General features: G+C 40.2%; 1 protein-coding gene and 1 long non-coding RNA gene across 11 annotated transcripts; one reads left to right on the top strand and one right to left on the bottom strand.

The window, feature by feature from the left end:
- Nucleotides 1-205: 205 nt before the first annotated feature.
- LOC119547369 (ABC transporter G family member 20) lies at nucleotides 206-23459 on the bottom strand. 6 transcript variants are annotated; one of them, XM_037854231.1, is made up of 11 exons: nucleotides 14383-14920; nucleotides 10365-10601; nucleotides 5763-5969; nucleotides 3460-3976; nucleotides 3247-3395; nucleotides 2950-3091; nucleotides 2601-2888; nucleotides 1685-2133; nucleotides 1559-1619; nucleotides 1056-1387; nucleotides 206-995 (listed from the first exon to the last, which is right to left on the bottom strand). In XM_037854231.1, exons 2-11 carry the CDS (start codon nucleotides 10376-10378, stop codon nucleotides 821-823), a joined length of 2334 nt encoding a protein of 777 aa, XP_037710159.1. In that variant the 5' UTR covers nucleotides 10379-10601; nucleotides 14383-14920; the 3' UTR covers nucleotides 206-820. The 6 variants fall into 6 exon arrangements, with proteins under 6 accessions (XP_037710159.1, XP_037710121.1, XP_037710140.1 ...); XM_037854193.1 differs by lacking the exons at nucleotides 10365-10601; nucleotides 14383-14920 and adding an exon at nucleotides 22877-23459; XM_037854212.1 differs by lacking the exons at nucleotides 10365-10601; nucleotides 14383-14920 and adding an exon at nucleotides 22877-23459 and having other exon boundaries at nucleotides 2950-3055.
- On the top strand, nucleotides 15036-19544 carry LOC119547398. Of its 5 annotated transcripts, XR_005219227.1 has the most exons (4): nucleotides 15036-15224; nucleotides 16527-16633; nucleotides 16749-16826; nucleotides 17137-17445. It is a non-coding gene; the product is annotated as an uncharacterized LOC119547398 (long non-coding RNA). The 5 variants fall into 5 exon arrangements; XR_005219226.1 differs by lacking the exons at nucleotides 16527-16633; nucleotides 16749-16826 and adding an exon at nucleotides 17474-19544 and having other exon boundaries at nucleotides 17137-17420; XR_005219224.1 differs by lacking the exons at nucleotides 16527-16633; nucleotides 16749-16826; nucleotides 17137-17445 and adding exons at nucleotides 15301-15376; nucleotides 15444-16159.
- Nucleotides 23460-24277: the final 818 nt, after the last annotated feature.

Raw genomic sequence — 24277 nt, 5'->3', positions numbered from 1 at the left:
GCAATTTAAACTATTGAATTAAAAACGAATCATTTATTTTTATTTACTTTTTATTTTTATTTATACATAACTGCGTTCACATAGTTAATGATTTACTTAAATAAGAACTTCACTTTTTCGTTGTTCATTGTCTTTTGTTTTGTTCGTTGTGAAATACTTATGCTCTGCGCATAATATTTCCTGAAATAGATTTCTTTACAAACTCTTTAGGGTAGTGTACATTATTGTATTTAATTATGTTTTACCTTAAAAAAACTTAAACCCATACAAAAATGCTTTAAGCTACTTAATGTTATTAACAAAACCCACCATTGTTTTTGTTCGCTATTCATTGTGTTTTCTTTTTTGTTTTTTTTTTTTTTAGGCTTGCCCTACGTGTATTCGCGTGAATTATGTAGAAAAAACAATCACAGTCCATTGAAAAAATTATAAAATTATTTGTTGTGCATGTGAATAAATCGAGAAAAGGTCTAGTACAGAGGGTTGCAAGTAATGGACATCTAGCAACGGATTACTGAATTCGTGACACAAAATATTTACAACAATTCATTTAGGTGTACCTAAACCTTACGCTTTAAACTACGAAATGTGCAAAACTTAGCCTAGGGAAAACGAGTGCCGAGTAGAAAGCTAAGGAAAGCTGCGAATGTGCTTAAATAATTTATGACATTTGGGCAGATACAAGAGAGAGGGAAACGCGGTGAAACTTGAAAGCGGATAAGAAGTAGAGCCGGAGTAGGGGGTAAACTAACTAGGACGACGAGGACGACTAATCGTGATCTAAAGTAGGCATCTAAAAATAGCGTAATATCTGGAGGTCCTAGCCGCGTTTGGCCCGCAGCACGAGGAGCGTCAGCACCAGGAAGCCCACGATCCAGGACAACGTGCTCACATAGCCGATGTACACATCCGACTCCAGTATCGCCCAGCCACGTGTGAGGATGGAGCGCAGCGAGGAGGTGGCCAGCGTCAGAGGCAGGCACAGTGATATGTATCTGGGGGATATTACAATATTAAACACCATTCGTATGGTAGATATCCCCTTCAGAACTCACCTTAGCACCACGGGCATGCCCTCAATGGGCCAGATCACTCCAGACAACAGCAGGGTGGGATAGAAGGAGCCCAGCGCCAGCTGAATGGCATTCCTCTCCAGCTCGCACACCGAGGAGATGAGGAAGCCAAAGCACATTCCACACATGCCCTGCAGCAGGGTCAGCACAATTACCCAGAAGAGGTCACCGTTGTTGGTGACCCCGAATACCACCAACATGAAGATCAGCACCAGCGTGGTCTGTCCACACATCACCACGAACTGGGTGATCACGTGGGAGAAGAGGATCTCGAAGGGAGAGACACCGGCAACCCAGGAGCGATCCAACAAGCCCTAAAAGAAAGTAAGGAATAACAAAATCTTAATATAAGATATATAATATATGAATATATGATCTAGTTTTCATATGTAAATTTAATTTGATTTTATGAATGCTAAATCAAGTAATTTTCTGTCCAACAATATCATTTTTTCCTTAATAGAGCAATTATTTTCCTGACTTACCTCAGTGCGCTCAATGATCAGAGCCGATGACGTCAAAGCAACAGCCAAGAAGAAAACAATGCTATTAAATATAACGAAAAAAAACATAAATGACACTCCCATAAAATGTATATGTATAAAACCTACGTCAAGATCACGCCAGGTGCCACGAAATCGGTGAACGATGGATTCATGGTTCCATAGATGGGGTCCCTGAACTGAATGGGTACGTCGCCCAATTTGGGATTGCTGCCGCACTGGCCTAGAAGACCCATGGCAAAGTCCCTAAAGGCCAGCTGGATGTCCCGATTGAGCATGACGCCGATCTGCTGATTGGACATGTCCAGCCAAACCTTGACCTCGGAGGAGTCGATCGTTTCGTCATCGGAGTCACGTCCCAGATTCGCTCGGGCAATGAAGGCGTCCGTGAAGTTCTCGCTGATGTAGACCGCTCCCCAAGCTGTGCCCTTTCTCACGGCTTCTTTGGCATCATCCAGGTCCTCATAATATGTTTTAACCACGCTCGTGTTTAGATGACTCAGATAGCGACATCCCAGGTTCTTAAAGTGGCAGCCATCCTCCCAGTAACAGTTCTCCTGAAGATAATAGCACATAAATTAGTTAAATTAATGGAAATTTAGTTTTAAAATATTTGTGCTTCATTGTAAACCATTTTAAGTGACCAATTGTTGCCATTTAAATTTATCTAAGGTTTAAAATAAGCCTTGATTTATAGGATATTTAGAAATCAAATCAAAACTTAATATAAAATAAGAACATTTTTTGTTATAGGGAAATTTATGGATGTGTATTTACTAACCAATTAATTAAGTTTTATTACCTCTTTAAAGTGTTTTTATGGCGTTTTTATAATTTATTTAGGTAATTATGATGTAAGAGCGTAATAATAAATCAAAAAAGTTTTATAACTTCATTCAATTAAATTAATTGTACAATTATAATGGTTCTTTTTTTTAAGGTAATAAAAACTTTCAGCTAAATTTAAGTCTTTATCTTTCGAAAGGTGTGTCTTAGTGAAATGGTGTATAATTGTGTGTCTTACCCTTACCGTGTCGTTCATCTCTCCGTTGACTATGGCCAAGTTGAGGCCCTGAGGATCGCGTCCGATGGCCAGGCAGAAGAGGATCACCTGCATGACGGGCAGGGCGAAGATGAACAGCATCACGCCCACGTTGCGCCACATGCGGAGCATGTTCTTGGTGAGCAGGGCGCGGATCTTGCCCTTGGAGGTGATCTTGCACAGGTTGGCATAGCAGTCCTGGCAGCTCTCCTCGTCATTGGGATTGTTGTTTCGCCTCGATGGTGGGGGACTGTATGGTTCCTGGTTGAGCTGTCATCAACATGATATGAAAGTTAGGCAAGGAAACCATATGGGGAGATCCAAAACATACCGTGTATATAGAGCCATTGCTGTCGTTGATCAGCACCTCCTTGCTCTGGTGGAAGTTGAGGCCCACCACACCGCCCTCCTGACTGGAACTGGGCTTGTCCATCTTGCTGCCGAAGGCCATGGCGTGCAACGAGATGTTGTTACTAATCCCGACCAAAAAACCACAAACAGATGGGGGGTGGAACACAGATTGCGATCATGCGAGTGTCGGTTGGAGATGAGTTCAGAGTGGAGAGTTCAGAGTGGTGATTAGAGTGGTGTCTTCGGGTTAGCCACGTGGTGCATGCCAGATTCTTACCTGAAGTTCACATGGGTCACATCGCCCTTTTGGCTCTGGATGCGGGACAGCTTGAGGAACACCTCCTCCAGGCTGATGCACTTGTAAATGGAGAGCAGGACGCTGGGCGACTCCTCGGCCAGCAGGTGACCCGATCGCATTAGGCCAATCTGAAAATGGATTTTAAAATATTTTAGTTTTATTTGTTTTAGATTAAGTAATGCAAAACCATACCGTGTGCGCCTGTCGCGCCTCTTCAATATAATGTGTCGTGATGATGACCGTCTTTTGGCCCGCCTTTGTGATGTGCACCAGATGGTTCCAGATGCTCTGACGCAGCAATGGATCCACACCCACGGTGGGTTCATCCAGGATCAGCAATTCAGGATCGTGCATCAGAGCCACAGCAAAGCTCACACGACGCTGCTGCCCACCACTGAGGTTCTTGACCAGACGCTTCTCCGACGGCAGATCGAGGAAGTTGAGCAGAAACTGTAGACGCTCCAAGATTTCCTTTGTCTCCATGCCGAAGATCCAGCCGAAATACATCATGGTCTCCTGGATGGAGAATTCCCCATACAGAGCGATCTCCTGGGGCATGTAGCCCACACGCTTTCCAGGAACACCTGATCCCCGGGTGCCGGGTTTGCCACCCAGAACGAAGATCTCACCGGCGTCCATATAACGACGACCCACAATGCAAGACAGCAAAGTGGTCTTGCCACATCCAGAGGCTCCCAGAAGACCATAACTAAGAGGCAAAAATATAAATAATTTTAATAAATTATGAAATATTTATTAATAACCAAATTTAAACCCTTTTACAACATTTTATAAAGGCCTAACAAAGGTTACTTCTAACATATATTATCTTCAATTAACTCAATTTGAACTTATTACCTTTTTAGACATTATTGTATAACGTCAATTTTGTTTGGCTTCTTGGGCATTTGACGGGGTCGCCAAGGGTTAAGAAGCCAACCATGACAGAGAGGCAAAGAAACTTGATGAAAAGTCAGCAGAAAGCGGGAAAAACATTTAGCCAACTCAGCACGAAAACTGTCGCCACCATAAAAATGTCTATATATGTAACTGGGTATATAAATACGAGTGTGGCATGTCGGCGGCGATGTCAATGTTAATTCCAGCAGTTCAAGTTGAATTATTTCGAAATGTTCACCTTGAAATGTAAGAAATGCCCGCAGCTATCAAAAAAGCGACTCCGCCTGTTTTTTATTTAGGAGGGGCTAGTCTCCCCATAATTATTATCACCATCATCATCATCATGAACTTGGTAGCTGTGATTATTGTGATTATCGCTTTGTTTTCGTTTGGTCTTCGGCCTTTGACAAAGTATTGCAGCACGTAGGTCGCACGTTTTGGTCTGTTATTGGATCTATTATTATAATTAGCATGCTGCGCCATTTAACGAATTAAGCGAGACAAAATCTGATAATTAAGCCCCAGGAGAGGACTGTCTGGAAGTTGGCCAGACTTTAATTGACTTCAATCGTTAAATGCACTGACTTTGAGAGCCCAAAAGCAGTTCGTTGACTTGCTCAAAAAACAAAAAAAAGTGACTAACTCAGCGACCTGACCTAGGTCAAAAAGCTGAACGAACCGAGCTGTTAACTGGGTCAAGACTGCTGCACAGAGTCTGGCCGGAGAATAAAATAAAAATCCGTTACGACACAGCATTAATTCGCTGAATAAATCACTCAGAATGCCAAAAAGCAAACAAGGAAAAAACAAAATCTAATAATACCTCTGCTCAGGCCATATCCAATGCCAAAGGCGGCTAAGACAAAAAAAATATAAAAAATTCATATTTACGAATTTATTTTTATGGCCCCTAAATGTTTGCCAAAAATTCGTGGACCAGCAATTAAGCACATGTGCTGCGACAGAGATGGAGATAGATTAGTTTTGGCTGCTCCAAACAAACATCAATATCGCTTTCCAGCCATTTGCAATCTTCTCGGACGATAATCGATCAATATAGCTGGGCATATTGGTTTTGTTTCGAGAATATTGCCAATAACCTCAGTGTCTGGCATACAAATAGATTTTGGGATTAATTGCAAAGACGTGTGCACATTGACGTCAGTTGGGAAGCGGCTTAATGGGGATCATAACCGAAGATCCGACATAAGAGGAACTTTTCGAACGACCCTCGTTAACCGCCTAGAATTATCATGCAAAAATGCCGTTTCAATTGCAAGATAGTCGAACGACTAAACCGGTTTGCCCTCCATATAATAGCAGCAATTAGACGCAAGCGTAACCAAGTGACCTCTGATATAGACGAGATCGGAGATCGGATCGGATTGAATGGGTGCAAGTGCAATCAAATCGCCGTCACAAGGAAACCGCTTAGCATTGCGCCAGCGGTGCTAATTTCGGATTCGACTTCAGTTGGCATTAGGTGCTAATTACTTTCGCCGTTTCTGTTTTATGAACTCGCTAAATTGAGCTGTCAACATTTCACTTTTATTGATGAAACCTGCCCCGTTGATCCCAATCACTCTGGCACTCACATAGTTCCCTTGGGCACAGTCATGTTCAGGTTGTTCAGCACCTGGTTGGCGTTCTTCTTCTTGCCGTAGGCCTTGAAGGCATGCCGCACGGATACGGCGGCCTGTGTGTTCCGGGGTCCATTGGCCGGAGCTCCCCATGCCGCCACCGCATTGGGCTGTGTGCCACCGTCGTTGTTTGTGGTCGCCATAGCGGAGTCTGTGGAAATGCTGGAAATAGATCGGGAAATGTATATTAGTTGAGGTTTCAAATATTAAGTTATGTTATGAAATTTAATATGGACACTTCCTATAATTTCAAGTTAATCAAAATATATCATTCTATTACTAAAAGATTCAGTTCGTTCATTAAGAAATATAATATTTATATAATATAAAGGTAATTTAAGAAATATGATATGATATTGGTACTTCTTATAACCTCATGAACTTACAAACGTACCTATACGATTAATATAAGATTCAGTTCGAACGAAAATTAATATTGGTACTTATTATAACAACAATATATTCTATAACATTTCTAAATATTCAGATATTATATTTTTGGTCTTAATGCGTAAACACAAATCTTGAACAAAAACATTAACCTTTACAGCTGTCAAATAAATATGTATCTTAAAAATCTATGAGTCATCTAACCCATTAAGTAAACAATACATCAAATAAATAAATAAATAAATATTATTTTTAAAGGGCCATAGATAAACTTCAGAAATCAATTAAGTAATGTATACAGAATCTGGAAATTGACCTATTCGAGTGAATAAAACAACAGAAAAGGTTGAGGTGTCTAAAAGTAAACAATGAAAAGCCAATTTCAATGAATAAATCGAATGAGAATTAACATTTTAAATGCGGGCTGTTATTGAACTCGAAAAAAATGGAAATTACTAAACACACGTTTGTTTTTAGGAATAAATGTCATAAATTCGATGTCTTTTTTTATGACTTACTTAAAAGTAATTAATGTAACTACTATTTCAATTAAAACACCTGATGACTATTCACTTATAATGCTGACAGCTATTATTTATCGTTACATTTTTGAAAGCCTCAATCATTTTTTAAACGCAGAAATTTTATTAAATATTTTTTATGACTCTTTAAAGCTCGGATTTTAAAGCGAAAATCAATAATAAAAAGATCGTTAACGTTACAAAACTGGTTCCGTTCGTTTGGAAGAATATTTTATTGTCGTTTAATTTGTCAGCTATTGGCAGCTTCCTGCTGTCGCATATCGCATATTGTAATTTGCATAACGATTTGCATCTTAACCCGCTCGAAAAAAATGTGTGTTATGGGTTTTGTGGGCTATGCTTCAATGGCTCGGCATCAAAAAACTATGTCAGCGGCACACATTGCAAAAAAAGGCATAAAACAGAGCGAAACAGCAAACACAATGGACAAACTTGCCAACACTTTTCATTTCAATATTTATAGTTGGCCACTCGGAGCACTCGTGTCTTGGGCAACGCGCTTTTTGGCCACTTGCTTGGCCGAAAACTTGGAGTCCAGCTGGAGTTAAAGTTAAAGTTATAGCCAAAGCTAAAGCCGCAGTGAATGCGCGAAGTAATGTGAAGTCGTTGGCCAAGTCTGGTTTTGGACCAGCTCTATTCGCCGATTGCCCAACAGCCATCCATCCATCCAGCCATCCACCACCAAGTTGGTCAGTCGTTGAGCAAATATGCAAGCCGCACTTTGCAGTTTTCATTTGCATTTACATTGGCCAGCGTTTATTACGCAACTTCCCATGCAGTTTTTTGCAGGCGTCGCAAAAGTATAAACAACCAAAAAGCTTCGCCAATTTTTGGGTCAAGGTTAGCTGCACTGTTAGTTGCGAGGAAGAAAGTTCATAATTGCCTGCAATTAATCACATTCGCACCTTTTTAACATATTTTGACTGCCAGCTATACCTACGTATATATTTATTTTTTGGGTTTTCATATCATTAGCGCTGGCAAACGGGCAAGTCATACCAGAAAACGAGAAGCGAGACAAACAGACCAAAAATATAAATAAAATGCTGGCTAAGGGGAAACTAGTTCAAGGTCACTGATTGAACGCATTCGATTGACGATCTGTTGTTGTTTTCTTCCCCGCACTAATGCCGCTTTCGAAAACGTTTTGGCTACGGTTTTTGGCCGTCTCGAGTTTTTGCTAATAGATTGCGTTACTTCTCGTTAAGATAAATATTCGATCGGCCGCAAATATTTGCATTTATTATAAGGCACAAGATGGTATGGGTATGGGTTTGGGATTGGGTTGCCCAACGGTCGAGTGGCGAGCAAACATCCTCGAATACCAAAGTTTGCAGGGAAAATTAAGTGGCTATATTATGCCGCCTATCAAATATTAGCATAATGCGCTGACAACATTTGGGGCTGGGCCGCACGAATTCTGAATACGAAACGCACTCAGAAATGCCATGCTGCAATTTGAGCTGCGGATTGGTCAGTTGACGAAATGTGTTTCAAGTTCGTTGCCTGAGTCTTTCGATTTGCGTACGGTGGTTGGATTGGTTGGACTGGAGTTAGTCACAGCCAAAAAGAGCCAAGAGACAACAGCCAACAGCCAACACTCGCTGGTTGCTGTTTGCTGGTTACTGGTTGCGTAAATCGGTGCGTCGCCGTGTGCGCCAGTCAACAATGGACAAGGTCAGGCCAGGTAGTTTTTTATAATGACAACAAACCGACATATTTTTCCTCTTCTCCTCACTTTTTTGTGCTTGACATTTATGGCTCGAAGATTTTGGCCCGTCGATGGGTGTTTCTTTGTTTTGTGAATGCTTATTGATAATTTAATTAGCTATTAGAGCGCGATTTATGCATGCAACGATGTGCCCAGCACGGGTCCACTTATATTGTGTTTTATTTTTGGGAACCTTTTTCTCTGCTGATTTCTCCACGGACGCGCCCCGTTGGATGACAGAGCGTGAGAATGGGTTAGGGTTTGTCAACATACAATACAAAACGGCACTTCGAAACACATATTTCTGTAGTCTAACACACTAGTCACTTCCCCTTAACCAGAAACCATCAATAATCTTTACTGCCCTACTCTGCCATAACTGACACATTTTCCCAACCGCCCTTTGCTCACTGTGCTAAATGCGGACTTTAGAATGTGTAATTATCGTGGCGAATAGTTGGAAATAAAATCGTGTAGAGAGAGGTGCAAAGTGACACCGAGACGACAGTGAGGTCATCACAAGATGTAGATTGCCAACTAAACAGCAAGAAAAGTTGATAAGATCAAGACGATTACATTTAGGACTTAATGGGCTCAGACTTTTCATAGATATTTTACATCAAGATGTGCAAAATCTTACCACAAACCTACAGAAAAGTAAAAACTTTAATGCTGGTGGTGAACCATTTTGTGCTCTGCGTTAATTCTTCAAATTTAAGCAAGAGTTTTATATATAAATGAATAATTTTAAATTTTGAGGTGATGATTTATGGGTAAACTTTTTTTTGGATGAGGAAGCCTTTGAATCTTGTGTTCTTGTGTTTGATTTGTAACCTGCGTTATTTTTAATCTAAAACAGAACTATTTTCCCAGTGCATCTTTATATAATAGCCAAAGATGCTAGCACTCCGTGCTGCGATTTCATTGATGATCGAGCCGCCTAATCGTCTATAATCAGCAAAGGGAGAGGCATTATCAAAGGGGGACTTAAATGGTTCCTGGCTCCGTTCAGCTGGAGTCTGTCACGCATCGCTGGCGATGAACGGCAAACGAATGCTGAATGCTAAGCACGCCGATCCCCAATAACCCACGGGTTCTCCGGACCTAGGGGGAATTCCAGACCAGACCGGGTATTATTATTGACAGGCGAAACACCTCTTAGCCATTTCCATACAAGTCGCTGCCACACGCGGAAGATGCAAATGTCGTGTAATTGCCTTTTGTTGTACCTACTGTTTCGATTTTCTTTTGGCCCGCGCATATATAATTATGTGCTTCTATTCTTGGGCCAACGAGGAAGCCATTTAAATGACAGACCTGTCAGTTGCCAAATAAATCAGCAAACTCCCATGACTTACAGGTTAAAAAATCATGGATGGGTTTTGGCTGGGAGATACCCAGACAATGTTTCATCTACACATCAATTTAAGGCCAAAAGAAGACGAATTCGCGATGGCAAAGGGGATTATGCAATGAGCCTTTTTGGTATTTGACATGATTACAAACTTGTTCGCCCCGCCGAGAAATGCGGTCGCATTTTTCGCCCAAGCCTAGCTGGCAAATATGCAAAAGCGGCAAAAAGAAACACAAAATGTGGCCAAAAGCGGGGAAAAAGAGACACAAAAGGGTGAAGCGCTGGAAAAGTCAAATCGAAGGCAACAAGATTATGCAATGTTAATGGGTCGACAAGTGTTAAAAAGTCGAGATCGGGCGTTGACAGCAGGAAATTGTAAGATAAATTCGAATCCCCAAAATCGCTGATTCCGAATCCCAGTGATTGACTTGCTCGCCAAGTGGGTCAACATCAGTGGGTCAAAATAGAGAAAAAAACAACCTAAATTATTGCGTTTGTTTCGCGCCTTGATTGCAATTTATGGACGTAATCTCTGCACGTTTACCCACGAATTTACTTACGTTGATATCAGCATTTTATTTGTTTTTTTGTCGGGATTTGCTGGTGTTGCCACTGCTGGTGGGTGTTGTATTGTTGGTTTAACTTTGCCTGTTTCTTGTTTTTTATTTGCCTTTGTCTAAATGCTAGTTACTTTGTTAACCGTTTACTTTTACTTCACTTCGCTGCCGGGCCAATCTTTTGCAATGCCCAAGTGGTTGAGAGGCTGTGTGCTTTTTATGTGTTTCAGGCACACATTGCTGAAATGTATAAATAATAATCATGTTTGAGCGTAAATTGTTGTTTGATTTATGCACTGGAGACCTGGAGTTTGCCGAGCTTGTTGTTTTTCCATATTTTTATTCACCGGCTTTTGTGTCTTTCACCTGGCTTGACAGCATTGCGCATGCGTCACGTTGTACTTTGATTTGGCAAGAATTTAGCGAAGTCATTGCAGTTGATTTTTGAGACTATATCAATGATTTTACTCCATAAAGAGCTTAGAATTTGGTTGGACAGCCTACAAAGTGCTTCTAGAAAGGTGTATCGAATTCCCCCCGTATTTGAAACATTATACAATCAACACCTTGCGGTATTGACTTCTGTTGTTGTGATCATATTATAATGACATAGTGCCGAGTCATTTCTTATGACTGCAGCATTATACGATCAACATACAACTGTGAATGTTTCTTCAGCAGCAATTCGATATGCGAACGGGCCAAAAGCCGCTTAGTTCACCGCAATAACAATTGAAATAGTAATAACAATAATAATTGAGAGCCCGAAAGCAATGTACGCAGTTGACATTGGAATTCAGTTGTTTTTGGAGCCACTTGGAGATGTGTGCTCCGAAGCACCGAAGTTGAAGCTTTTCGAGAAAACAACAGGCGAGTTCTTAGCAAACAGATTGCGATTCGCTGATGCCTAGTTTGCATGCCGAGTGCGTTGCCATATTGCCAAGGTCAAAAGTAGCTGGCATGCAATGGTGAATTTCCGTGAATTTCCGGTGCAGCGGAAAGTTTTATCTAAGCGCTAACAAATGCGTCATCGAATGTGCCAAGTGAGAACTCAAAAAAAACAAGGGGGTATCTATAAGTTAGTCATCCAAAGCTCACCGAAAACATTGCCCAATCGGCTGGTCAGTTGAGCATGAAAGCATTTAACCGTTTAACTAGTTAACCAGTTAACGAGCTGCAGACAATGCTTGGATGAATTTATTCATATACAATTTAAATTTCAATGTGGCAATCTCAATGCAACCGCTGAACGACTTTTCAGCAGCTGCAGACAGGAAAAACCATAATAAAAACTTAAGTCATTAAGCAAGTGGGTAGAAAAGACATTAATACGGCCTCGGAACTAAAAAGAATTAAAGTCGAAAACATCGATATTATCGATACTATCGAAACATGTTTAGCATCAGAGAAAACAAATGCCAAATTAGAAAAACTAAAATATTTTTATAATTCAAACCTAACTGAAGGATTCCCAAAATCTGTGATACTATGAAGGGTTATATTTTCTAAAATTTCAGACAATCGATAATATCGATTGTTCTATTGATTACTTAACCATCCCTAAAAATATTGCCTTAGCTAGGCGGCCAAATAACGAATCTCCCTGACCAGCACTCACCACCACTTTCAATCTCTAGTGGCCAGTTTTCATTTTCTTCGACTGGCTTTTCCGATGACATAATTTCAGGCACGTATATCTGTGAGTTTGGCTTTCAATGCACCAGTGTGCGACACAGTTTCGTGACTACGACTGCAACTTCTTCGAGACGGGCGGGCTTTTGGCCATTTCTGCAAATGGCAAGCCAAACCAGTCGACTGGTAGCGGTAGTTCGCAACTGGTTCTGCAACAGGTCTCTAGACTTTTCTGAGGCCCGTGCCCAAAAATAAATAGTCGAGCACTCACCCGCGCAATAAAAACTTAAGACCAAGGTGTTAGATAATCCAGATGGTCTGTAAAATAATCAATTCACTACAAGCTACTGGCGTGTATTGATTGGCAGAGTTGTTGCTCTACTGAAACCAGTCCGGAGTCCGATTCCTGCGAAAACTCGAAAGAGAATGTCCGATTGCCTCAATTAATATTTAATTTTCTCAATTGTTGTGTGTATCACACAGTTACACAATTTATAATTCGTCCAAACAATTAGGAGTTCAGCCGGGGTCACGTGAACCTCAACAAATGTTTAGCTTGTCATGGAATATTTCACCCCATCTGAATTTTTAATGTCCACGAGTCTGAATTACAAATGCTTCTTAAAGGTCTTAAAGCAGATTGAGAAATCAATATGACGAACTGTCGAACTGATTAAATCTCAAGCACCTTGTTAAGTACTTTACTTGACTTTATTGAGCAATTAGGGCCTGCTGATCGGTTATTAAGTGACCAGCATCCAAGACATTTAAGTCTAATGCCATTGGTTATGCAGCTCAGGGCAATCATCTGGGCAAGGGGGAAGTAATACCCGTTCGTTCGAAATCGATTAGAGCAATGCAAATTGTTCGCAATTAGTCTAACAATCCCCATAATCATATCGAAACGGAACCGATATGATCCGATTGCCAAGTGAATTATCTCGTTCTATTCTGCCGGCTATTTTTATATAAGCCTCTATCTTAATAGAGCCGCTGCCTTGGTATTAATTAAATGTCGCACCGTTTTATGGCTTAATAATAATGCCTATATCTCCGGCTATCTAGATATACAACCTCAGTTGGCATCGCTCTGTTGCCGAGTGGAGTGGATTTTGAGGCACCTTGAACTCTGCTCGAGGCATAGCCGCGACGTGATAAACAGAGAATAAGAGGGCCCAAAAGACCGAAAGAAAGAAGGAAAAAACCCCAAGTCGAAAATACCAGTTCAAGTTTAAACTTAAAATGCTGCACAGTTCGGAAATGCACATGCGGAGCAAGAGATGGGGGCTAAAAAGCCTTGACAACTAATTTCAGGGCCCTCGTCGAAGGTCTCTGGGTGCACAAAATACGACGATGAATGCAGTTTATTGTAAGATATAATTGTTATTATTATGACGCTTTTCAACTTGTGCATGAAAATGCAAAAAGTCACAGCATTTAATTGCGCTGAACTTTGCTCGAATTGCAATTTGCAGTGTACTGTGTACATAAGCACAAAAAAATAGTCGCCAACTGCTCTCCAATTGTTGTTGACCTCTTCTCACTTTTTGGGTAGTGGCTAGTGGGCGTGGGGCATTACCTAAAGTCGGTACTTTGTTTGCTCCCACAGGGCGTATGCTTATCTCAGATAAATACAGAGAAAACACAGGGCTCTTAGCGAAATACTTATAGGAGTCGTAGGTCAGAAACGTGTTTTTTAGTACCCAAGGAAAGTGCTGGAAGTCTGGGGCCTAGAATGCTTAAAAAATTCCACACATCAGGTAATATTCCAAGACCGATCAATAAAAATGGAAATTAAGCTAAGTGCTTTGGCGATAATATCCATGCATGAGTGACACATCGGGGCGATGTGAAATGCAGTTAATGACCGAAATTATGGCAACATTGTACACCATTTTTTCCTTCTTTTATGCAATTTACATCCATCAGAGGTAAAAAAGTGTAGCAATATGATGGAGTTGCTTTCAATGGCTTGATTATATCGGGGTAGCCAGATATTCTAACAACGTTTTGGGGCGGCGATGACGACGATGTCAGCCCACTCCGCCCATTATTTGTATGCCAACCGCGAAGCACACGCGTTGGAACATTTTTTTTTAGGGGGTAAGGAAACGAGGAAACTTGGTTATTGATGATGTGGATCTCGATGATGATGATTATTATTATGATGATGGTGGCAGTTTGCGAACAAAGTAATTGACAACAAAGCGGCAAAGGCGGCCATTTGTTTTTTTTTTTGCGCAAAGAATAAGCTGTTGTTTGCTGAAATATCAGTGGTGACTGTTGACTGCCTTTTGGGCGATTTCCTGAAACGTGTGCTTAAGCTCGGCAAATTCCAAATAAAAAACTCCCATTTGGTTTTCTGTTTGATGAGCAAATTTACACTTACAATGCGCGTTCTAGTTGGAATGGAGATGCGATGTTTGCACACTTAAACAGTCGTTTCGCTGGTTTCGCTTTTATAATCCACTTCTCGCCAAACGAAAGACTTAGGACACGAACGCGATCGCTGGGGATCACTTGGGATCGATCGCTATAGGCTGGGATCTTTCGATGCTCGTTCAACGTTCAACGTTTCGACGGGGGTTCACACAAAAAACGAAGAGACAGACGACCGATTGAGAGCGGATTACCGGAGCACTTGCGTTGCGCTGAAAGGTTCGGCCAAGACTGACTTCGAGTCGTTGGCCAAAAGGCGGTTTGAGCCGAGTTGAGTTGAGCTGATGCTGAGGCGCTGGCGTTGGCGCTGCGTCGACGTCGCCGCTGCTGGCTTTGCACTTTACACTTTGTCAATGGAAAGGAGAGAGAAAGAGACAGAGGCAGCTGGAGAGACGGAGAAAGAGATAGAGGGACAGAGAGCTTGAGCGGTAAGCGAGCGATTGCACTTTTGCACGTGCGTTTCAAGCGCGACTTTAAACGCGTCTGGACGTTGGAACTGCGGCTGCCTGACTGCCAGAGACTCAACTGATTCGGCCCAGTCAAAGCAAACCGCAAAACACCTGCAGCTAAAACCACTCAGCAAAAAAAAGCCACTCACTTTTGAGCTTTTCAGTGGCAAGTTGGCTGCGGAACGAGCGCGATGCGTCTGGCAAAACAAGTGAACTGGTGGCAAGGTTTGTTGGCTTCGCTCCTGGCGGCGGTTCACCTTCGCGGCGGCAGGGGAAAATACTCTATAAAAGGGCCCCGGTTTTTGGGTTTTTCTCTTCACGTCGCCGCTGTGACGTTATACAGGTAGGTACTTACATAGCCACATACCACTTATGCAATCCCCTGCCGGCGACCTTGGCTATCTTCTTTTTCCAGACAGAATTGCAAAAGCCCAATGCTCCGCTCACCCATTCACTGCAGCTCTCTTTTAGATCGTTTAATGGCTTCATTTGGCGGTAATTGCAATTGCCATTCCATTAAAATACCCCCTTTTTTAATTGGGATTGCCTTTCTTTACATAAGTAATCCAACTGGAGCAAAGTTCAACGCTAATAGATCAAATGGGCCAGGGAGAGATATACTTTTTTTGCAGCTACTCAAGGCTACATTAAATAAATGCCTTAATTACTATAATTACTATGCCAAAGAATGCTTTTCGGTGAGTGATGGACAGACAGCCAAAGCCGCAAAATCAATAAACATGTATATAATAAAAATTTCGTTGTTTGCCTATTGCACAATTTCAATGTCATCTAAGAAAAAAAAAAGAAAAAATTAACAAGCCGGCGTTAAGGGCGTGACTAAGGGCGTTTGTTGGGGAAAAACGAAGCCAATGAACAAGAAAGAAAAAATCCAAAACAGACCAAACTGTCCACTTTTGCGCAATGCTGACATTGAAAATGCACAGCTAACTTGGCGTTGTGGGTGTTTTTCTGTCTTTCTGCTTTTCTGGCCAAAAGTGCCATCAAATCGGGTGTTGTAACAAATCGCGCTCGAACATCTTAAGCAGGTGGTCAATGGTCAATGGACAGCGATACAATAGCAAGTTGAATTTGGATTTTAAATTTTTTTCCTTTTTTTCTTTTGCTATTAAACGGCAATTAACTGACAAGGTCGCCTGCTATACATTATAATATCTGCCCGTCATGCATTCCCGCGAGACCTAAAACAGCGACTTATCTAGCTCTCAAATCGGTATTTAATAAGCGGTATGATTTTTTTCCTTACAAATTACTCATACGCCAAGTGGAACGGCCGGCGAGATTTAATGAATCGCATAAAACCGATTTCGCGGCTGACTGATGGGCCTGTAAACATCCTCGTAGACGGTGCAATGGACATAATTGTAGTTGAAAAACAAGCAATTCAGTCGTTGGGGATATCAAGAAATAAATAAACGAATTGCTTTGCTGTCGCACTTGACATGGTTTTTGGGAACATATAGTATATACGACAGGCAACGTGCTAATGAGCCCTGAAAACTGAGTTCCTCGGCTCCTCAGATCCCCAGCTCCTCATTCATCATTAACTGGGGATATGTGGCAATAGTCTTATAGCGCTCATGATTCACCCTGCTCATCATCATCATCTGGTTTACATTTCCAGCTAATTTACAATAAGCATGCTGCCAGGTCATGGTGTACTAATTTGTGCAGTTGAAGAAGCCATGTCTTAAGCCTTCAATATCTTGGCTCTTACAAGCTGCAAATTTCGTAAGTGTTGTTTTAGTTCCCACTAATGGCTAACTCCCACACAAATAGAGATCAGCCAACACAGAAATCCAAAAACTAAGCTTGCAATTTTCTAATATCTTATATTTTTGGACAGTCATGCTGTGCAAGCAACAACAAAACCTTGAACAAGTTTGTTGACTTCAGGTTGGAAAAACGAGAGCAACAACAAATGGTAACTGCGAAAATGGCCATACAAATATTGAAGAAATTGGTTGACAAAAGATTTGAATTTTTTTTGGCATTAACAGCCTCACTTACAATTTCTGGCTTTTGTCTTGCGATGTGCACATTTCAAATCTACATTTTCGTGTTGTTCACTCCATCGCCTTTATAGCCCTTTATGCCCAGTCTTAGTGTCCCATTCAAACAGACAATTTCATTTCAGTTTAGTTTCCTCTTTCCCTCCGTTTTTTTTTTTCATATTTTGATTTTTTTTTGGTTTATCTCTCTGTTTTTTATGCTGCTGTGAAAATGGGCACAAGGTCGCCGTTGTGACGAGGAGGAAGTTTGCTGGGAAGCCGGCGGAGGAAAGAGGCTGGGCTGAATTCGAATTCCAGACGGACTGCAGAAGCTCCAGCCCGGCTTTAAATTAATTGCATCCAGCCACGAGACGACAGCGACGGCAGTTTCGAGCTCATAAAACGGATTGCACTTAACGATAAAATTTCCCTTTCGCTCGAAACTCGTTTTTCGCTCACTTAATCGGACGGTGTCCTAATCCCTTCTTTAAATGGTGTGAATCACAGGGGGTATGGGAAAAGAAGAGGTAAATAAAACAATTGGTGTATAAATGTGTGTTCTTAAATATTGCAATTATAGATTTTATACTTTTTGACGCAGAATTCTAAGAGTGTTTATTCACGAACATGTATTAAAAAAAAAGTGGAACACATTTATTTAGTTTTAACAGATTTTATTCACAGCTCCGAATTGAATAACTTGAAATGTTAATTTGCTTGTTTAGCTCTTTAAATTTATTGATCTTTCTACAACTATCTTTGAATATTTTTTAATAATAATCAAGTTTGATCTTATCGTATTTAATGATAGTTTTAAATGGTTTTACTAATAGCTGAATGCTTGAATGTGAAAAAACTGCTGATAAAAAACACATACTCATATTACAACTGATGCTAACTCTAATTTTCATTTAAGCAATTAATTTAATTACATTAGTATGAACCATAAATATGTATCATAGTTTTGAAAATTATTTGTAGCTCTTTTGACCATTACTTATATTTGTGATTGAATTATTTTCTTTAAAACTTAAGAAACCTCTCTAGTTTTGTTCACTGCAGCCTAGAGCAATGGAGTGGAAAGCTCCAGCTGCTGCAAAGCTGTACTCAAAAGTGGTTTCTTTCGCGACTTGCCAAATATTATGCAATTTCTGCAACTTTTAGTTGAGTCTTTTGACTGCCTTGCTATATTTTCGAGGGGGCCACATGCAAAAGAGCTGCTAATGCAACAGCTTAATTAATTACAATTAGAGGCTGTGGCCGACCCATAAAGAAAATATCTACGAAATGGCAAAGGCAAATGCTCCATTTGGTTTTCACTGCCTTTGCTGTAATTGCATGATCCACTTAAACAAAAACCACAAAAAGAAGCTGAATCTGGCTCACTCGTCTCTGGCTTGAATAATTTGTGAAGATTTTGGCCAAAACTATCAAAAATACACGCCCCAAATGTGTCAAGGTCTTTTGTAAACTGGCAAATGAGCAAAGAAAGAAACAAGCCACCTAAAATCAAATCAAATGGAAACCGAAAGCTGGTCGAGCGATTTGGGACTGGGCTCAATTTTTTGTTTTTTGGTTATATCCAACTATAATTATCGGGGGAAAACTTTTTGGCACACAATGCACGGCATTTGAGTCAGATTTTTGCCAAGTTGATTGGCCGCATTGTGCAATATTTTTGTCTGTTCGACCACATTTAAGTCAATTAGCAGGCTGGCCAAATTGCTGTTAATGCCATGAGCAAATACGCTGAAATAGTTGCTCTAAAACAATGCATATGGCTTCTTGCAGTGCGGTTGTAAGGGGTGAAAGTAACCGAAAGGTATTGACAAAAACTCAGACATCGTTTTCCGGAAAAGATCGCCACACAAAAGCCCAAAGAATCGGCTGAGATTTATGTGACAGACCTTATTCAGGACAATCACTTTTGAGCCTACGTGATATGGCTGATACTTATTAAAATTAAGCTCACATATTATTACTCAAAAGTACGTTCTTAAGTTTGCCAGAGGTGGGAGGTTAAACTGATGAAAGCAAAAGCCACTGACACTTGCACAGTCCGGAAATAAATCTTCAATTGCCAGTACTTCTTATGACAGGCGTGTGCGACTGTTGTTTTTATTTATTTTTATTATCATTAAGATGACCTGGTGATTTTCTCTAAGTTCTACGACCTTTCAGGGCAAACGACTGTCTCCGCACTGAGTGGGATAGAAAATTAGCTAAATATACCTTAATGGCTGACATTAAAGTCCGACATAGAAAATGAAAAGGTTCCTATAGAACATACTTGCTAATGTTCTACAAAAGATAGTTTTGAGCAAACTATAGCAGTAATTTAGCTGTTCGACCTTTGAAGCCTATTAGTAGAGATTGAGGAGCTTATGAGCGTATTCTCAGATTCAGATTATAATCGTCTGAGTCTGACTGTGCAATCAAATGCCTATTGAGCTTCCGTTTTAGAATGTAATTTAATAAACAAAGTTGACGGATTTAAAAAAATTACACAAGGTAAACAAAATTTTAAAATGCTTCAAGAAGGATGATGGTAGTTCCTGGCGGAGTTAGAGCTCTAGATCATATAAAAGAGTCCTAAAAGTTGTATGAATACTTTTTTAGGGTCTTTTAATACGATTTTGTGGGAACAGCCTTGTTTTTATATTTATCTTTAGTTTCGCTTAGCCAATTTATGTAATGTATGTATTAATTTCCAACTATTATTTGATAAAACCGAATTAAAAAATAAACACAAAAGAAATAAAATTTGTAATAATTGTTAAGAATACATAATTACAGTAATAATTTCATTGATTTTATTACGTTACCAACGTTAACGTCACTGCGTGACTACCAGCACTAACGTAGGCAACGCTATCGCGAATCACGTCACAAAACGAAACGAATATTGTTTACAAAGACTTCGAACGGATTTTTTCACCACATGGTGGAAATTAAAAATGACAAAGCTTTTAAAGCTCTCTTTCGATTTGGTCACTCTCATAAGCTAACAGACTTAAGCTCGAACTTAGTCTGGACCCAAACCATATTTTAAAATTTCTCAGAAATTAAAAGAATAAAGCGTTGCCACTGGCAAATTAAAAGAATCAAGCGTTGCCAGACCGAAAAAATGCTGATTTTCTAACAGAAATGTTAAGATGTATCAAAATCTAACAGCACTGTTAAGATGTATCAAAATCTAACAGAAATGTTAGAAAAATCTTAACATTTCTGTTGCATCTTAATATTTCATGGAAGAGGAAGAACACATGGGGAGAGGATGAGCAGTGCAGAGATTGGTGAAAGGGATGGTAGGAATTATGAAGAAAGTGGTGAGGGGTTGTTGCTATGCAGAATGGGGGTCAAAGAGAAAGACAAGGTTGGTGTTACCAGATCAGGTATCAGATCAAAGGAAGAACCCATGGCGCCTTGATCCAAAAATATTGAATATTTAAGCTTTAGAAAAGTGTAGGAACAGAGAAGGACGAGAAATGATAATATAAAAATTAGGAGAAGAGAAGGGAGAGAACGTCGCAGCAATTTTAAAAAGATAAATGGAAATTTATCATAGGCAATTTGAAATAGTTAAGGACACCTTATTAATCGATACGCAATTAAGTTCTTCATCTAGTTCATCTAGTTCTAGCTCCTTGCCCTTCTTCCATTCCCCCACTTAATTTCAAAATCAGTCAATCAGTCATGGAAGGAATGAGTCATTTAAAAACTCTTTTAAAGAAAAAAAAAATATTCATATAAAATTAGAAGAGGCCATTTTGGCAGTTGAGGAATTAAAGTTAGAGCTTAGAAACACTGATTCGGAAAATATTAAATATAGAAATAATTTTTGTACACTACCCAACTTAAATATGGTCTTAGTTTCGTGCAATAAATTCGAGATTTGGGAAAATGACCTAGCGAAATATTGTTAAATTACTAAATTTCTTTTAACATTATCATTAGGTAAGAAAATTATATCAATTTCACAATAAAACAAATGCGCATTAAATTTATTGCTTATGGTTTTCCAGAATTGCATTTATATATTCAGCAGTTAGAACTTTAAGCTTAGCGCGTGCTAAAACTGTTTTAAATGGTTCTGTCTGTATGGGGGCGTGCTTGGGTTGCAAATCATCACCCATAATCGTCAATAACAACAATTATAATTAACGGCACGCCAGGAGCGACAGGTATATTGGTATGGCTAAATCATGTTGACAGAAAACAGATAGAAACCGGAGTGATTTCCCAATATTTCGATGCCACTCACTACTGAACTAGTTCATGCGGAAGTGACGTAGTCGATTGTAAAGTGAATATTGCATAATGAGGCCTTCAAAAGAGAAATACCGTTAAAAGCAACAAACAAACTCATTTGGCCCATCGATACGGCGGTTATAGACCCGACCTAAAGCCTCATTTTCATGCTAATAATGTGTTTATATTTGACACATATATTGATTCAGTGGCGTGGGCAAAAAAGGGGTCCTCAAAGTATATATGGTGTAATGGTTTAAAGGCCCTTTTAAATCTAAAAACGAATAGTTTACTTAATTATATTTAAATCTACAGTTCCCTTGATATTCTTTAGGGTAATACTAGTATATATACTATAGTTAAGAAAAGATTTAAGGGCTTCTTTAAACTAATATATTCTTTTCTTATTTATTAGGTGACGTTTTGAAGCTACGCCCCTGTCTTAGCATCGCATGTTTAGCCAATATTATGTCATTAAAAGTCAAACGAAAGAAGAAACTTAGCATAAATTAATGACCATCTTGAATTTACATAATGCCCATTGAGCAGGCACACACCTCCCTGGTACCTGAAATTGTATTGAATTATGGCCAAATACAATTTTCACACATTGTGCGAAATCGACCGATTGCCGGATGTGCCACAATCCACTCAGCTGCGAAAAAATCACCGAGTTGACGCTGATTGCGTCGTTGATGGACGTTAATTTGTACGAAAACTCATTTGTTTGCCATTTATTGTGCGGATTTGTTAGGGAAATTATTGAAGTTTGCAATTAGTTAAATTAAAAGCCAAGTGCTGAAAGCCACCCAGCCGTTGCCGACTGAGGCTAAACAGAGTCTTCTATACCCATACCATCCATAGCCCTATTGTCAGCGACCCTGGGTTCTATTTTTATAAGCCTTCACTACGGCTCCGTTCAGTGGCTCATCGCTGGCATAACTTGTTATGAATTTGTTACCTTACAACGTATTTATATAATTGCAAATTTCACTCGTCACTTTTGTGGAGTGGCTGAGGCTGAAGTTGCTTAGCTTAGCATGTGAATAAATGCAATTAAAGCCCAGCGCTTAATAAGCATGACGTGGAATTTGCTATTTGCGCAGACTATTACGAACTGCAAAAATTGGGAATTCGCAGGGCGGCGACAAGCTGAGCTAACGAATTCCCGACGATAATGATCGCCATCAGCCCCCCCAATGAGTTGTCTAAATTTGCATTTCACCCGGCCACCATCTTGTAAGCCTTGGGCAATGCACCGAACCCTATCGAAGTGTCATTCACGTTTGGTTATCAAATAAATACCTCACATGTTTCTTTTGCTCTGTGGCTCATTTAAATATTCATTGATCGGCAAAGCGCGCTGATAAATATGTTTTTCGACACGTTGTTCCAAAAGTAAATGACACCAAAACACGTGCGCGCAGCTATTATGCAATGTGTGAAACAAAGCTTAATTAATAAAACACAGCTCTATTCAATCGTAACCAATTTAAAAAAAAAAACGAAAAAAGAACACAATGTTCTTGAGCGGCGACCTCGAATTGTTGTTATTGCCTGGGGAAAATCGAAAGACTTAGGCAACGAACTTCGGCTGATGATCAGTTCCGTTTCGACGTTTCGGCGTTTCGGCGTCTCTCGACTTAACGACTACTTTATGGACCATTAAGGCGACTGGGACTGGGACTGGGGCAGTTAAGGCAGATGTAATGGCTGCGACTCTGTGACTCACATGGCACTGGGGTCCGACCAGCTGAAGTGACGCTTTATCCTTTCTAGGTCCATGACAGGCTGCTGGGCCTGCTGTTGGCTCAAGGTTGCCTCTTTCTTGGGCGCCATTTTATATGATCTTTCCAGAGGGATCGGGATGCACTGGTCAATGGTTGAATGGAATATGCGATTAGCAGTTGCACAACCTGTTTCCCTGCCCGCAGATGGCAGTAAATCGTCTTGTTTATTTCGATCGATCGTCGGTTTCGGTTTCTCACACAGAAATTCGCGTGCGCCTGCGCACAAAACAAAAGACTTAGGCAGCGAACTAAGACTTCATATTGGGCGCGAGCGGGCGAACGAGCGTTTTTTTGCCTTTTAGCTTTGGCCTGTAACAGCTGTTTTCTGGTTTTTCGGGCTAAAACGTGGTACGTCGAACGACAAATGCGAGGGCGCGGCGACAGCAAGAGGCTACAAAAAACACGTAACTTGATTTATAACTAAACACTCTTATTTTTCTTTCTTTTTTATAAGGTACACGTAATAAAAGAGCACAAAGTGATATAGCTTTTGCTGCTGCTGCTGCTGCTGATTTTAGCTGCTGCCTAACGCGACGAAGTTGTGATCGAAACTGAAACCCCAAGACGCGCGCATCAGGCGCAAGAGCTGCCGAAATGCGACAAAAGCTGCAAAACGAGAGAGTATAAATACGAGTTCGTATAAAAAACACACCGACTGAACTGAACTGAGCGGCCGATCGTGAGCGAGAGAGATTGTATTTTATTCGGTGCTGATATAGTTTTTTCCTATAGACCAACATGCATGGATTTAGACATGCACATGGGGCAGCAAAAAATGGAAAGATCGAACATACCAAGCCAACGAACTTGTTGAGGGAATGTAAATCTGTTCAATTATAGGAGAGATAATGAGGTAATGAGTACTAAAGTATGATATATATAAAGTAGAGTGCTAAAAAGTTTTTCGTTTTTAGTTTTTTTTCTAAAGTATCAAACTTAATGCTATTACCTAGCCATACTTCCTACTAAACATTAATCAACAAAACTTGGAAAATCTCCTAATAATAGGCTTAATTATAGCCATACAAAAAGGCTTCGGCTACGCCCACTGGTCTTCGTTTAACCATTTTTCACGGCACTTTTTGCGTCTTAATTAAGACATTACACGATACCGTTAAGAGTCCCCCTAAGCGTCTTTTCGGGTCCTCAATAACAACCTCTTGCTGTCGCGTTACGCGCCCCAACAAATTATGAACTACCCATAGCAGTGTGATGAACTTTAAAGGCGATTATCAAGACCTGGTCGTTTACCCATCAACGGAAAGGTATTTCTTTATGGCAGTAAAATATAAAGTGATGTAGTACTACATATATAAACGAAACTTAATTAGTAGCGCTAATAA

The sequence above is a fragment of the Drosophila subpulchrella genome, chromosome 3R (genome assembly GCF_014743375.2).
Source record: "Drosophila subpulchrella strain 33 F10 #4 breed RU33 chromosome 3R, RU_Dsub_v1.1 Primary Assembly, whole genome shotgun sequence".
In the NCBI taxonomy this organism is placed as follows: Eukaryota; Metazoa; Arthropoda; class Insecta; order Diptera; family Drosophilidae; genus Drosophila; species Drosophila subpulchrella.
Note: the sequence above shows the minus strand (reverse complement) of the source record. Positions and strands in the feature narration are given on the sequence as shown.

What these genes read in the sequence shown, in the direction of transcription:
- LOC119547369 (XM_037854193.1), bottom strand. Translation starts at nt 22,983, where the DNA reads ATGGCGCCCAAGAAAGAGGCAACCTTGAGCCAACAGCAGGCCCAGCAG. An exon ending in GTGACCCATGTGAACTTCAG is followed by an intron (nt 3,092 to 3,246) that starts GTAAGAATCTGG and finishes GGTCGGGATTAG; the next exon opens with TAACAACATCTCGTTGCACG. An exon ending in GCACCTGGCGTGATCTTGAC is followed by an intron (nt 1,620 to 1,684) that starts GTAGGTTTTATA and finishes TATATTTAATAG; the next exon opens with CATTGTTTTCTTCTTGGCTG.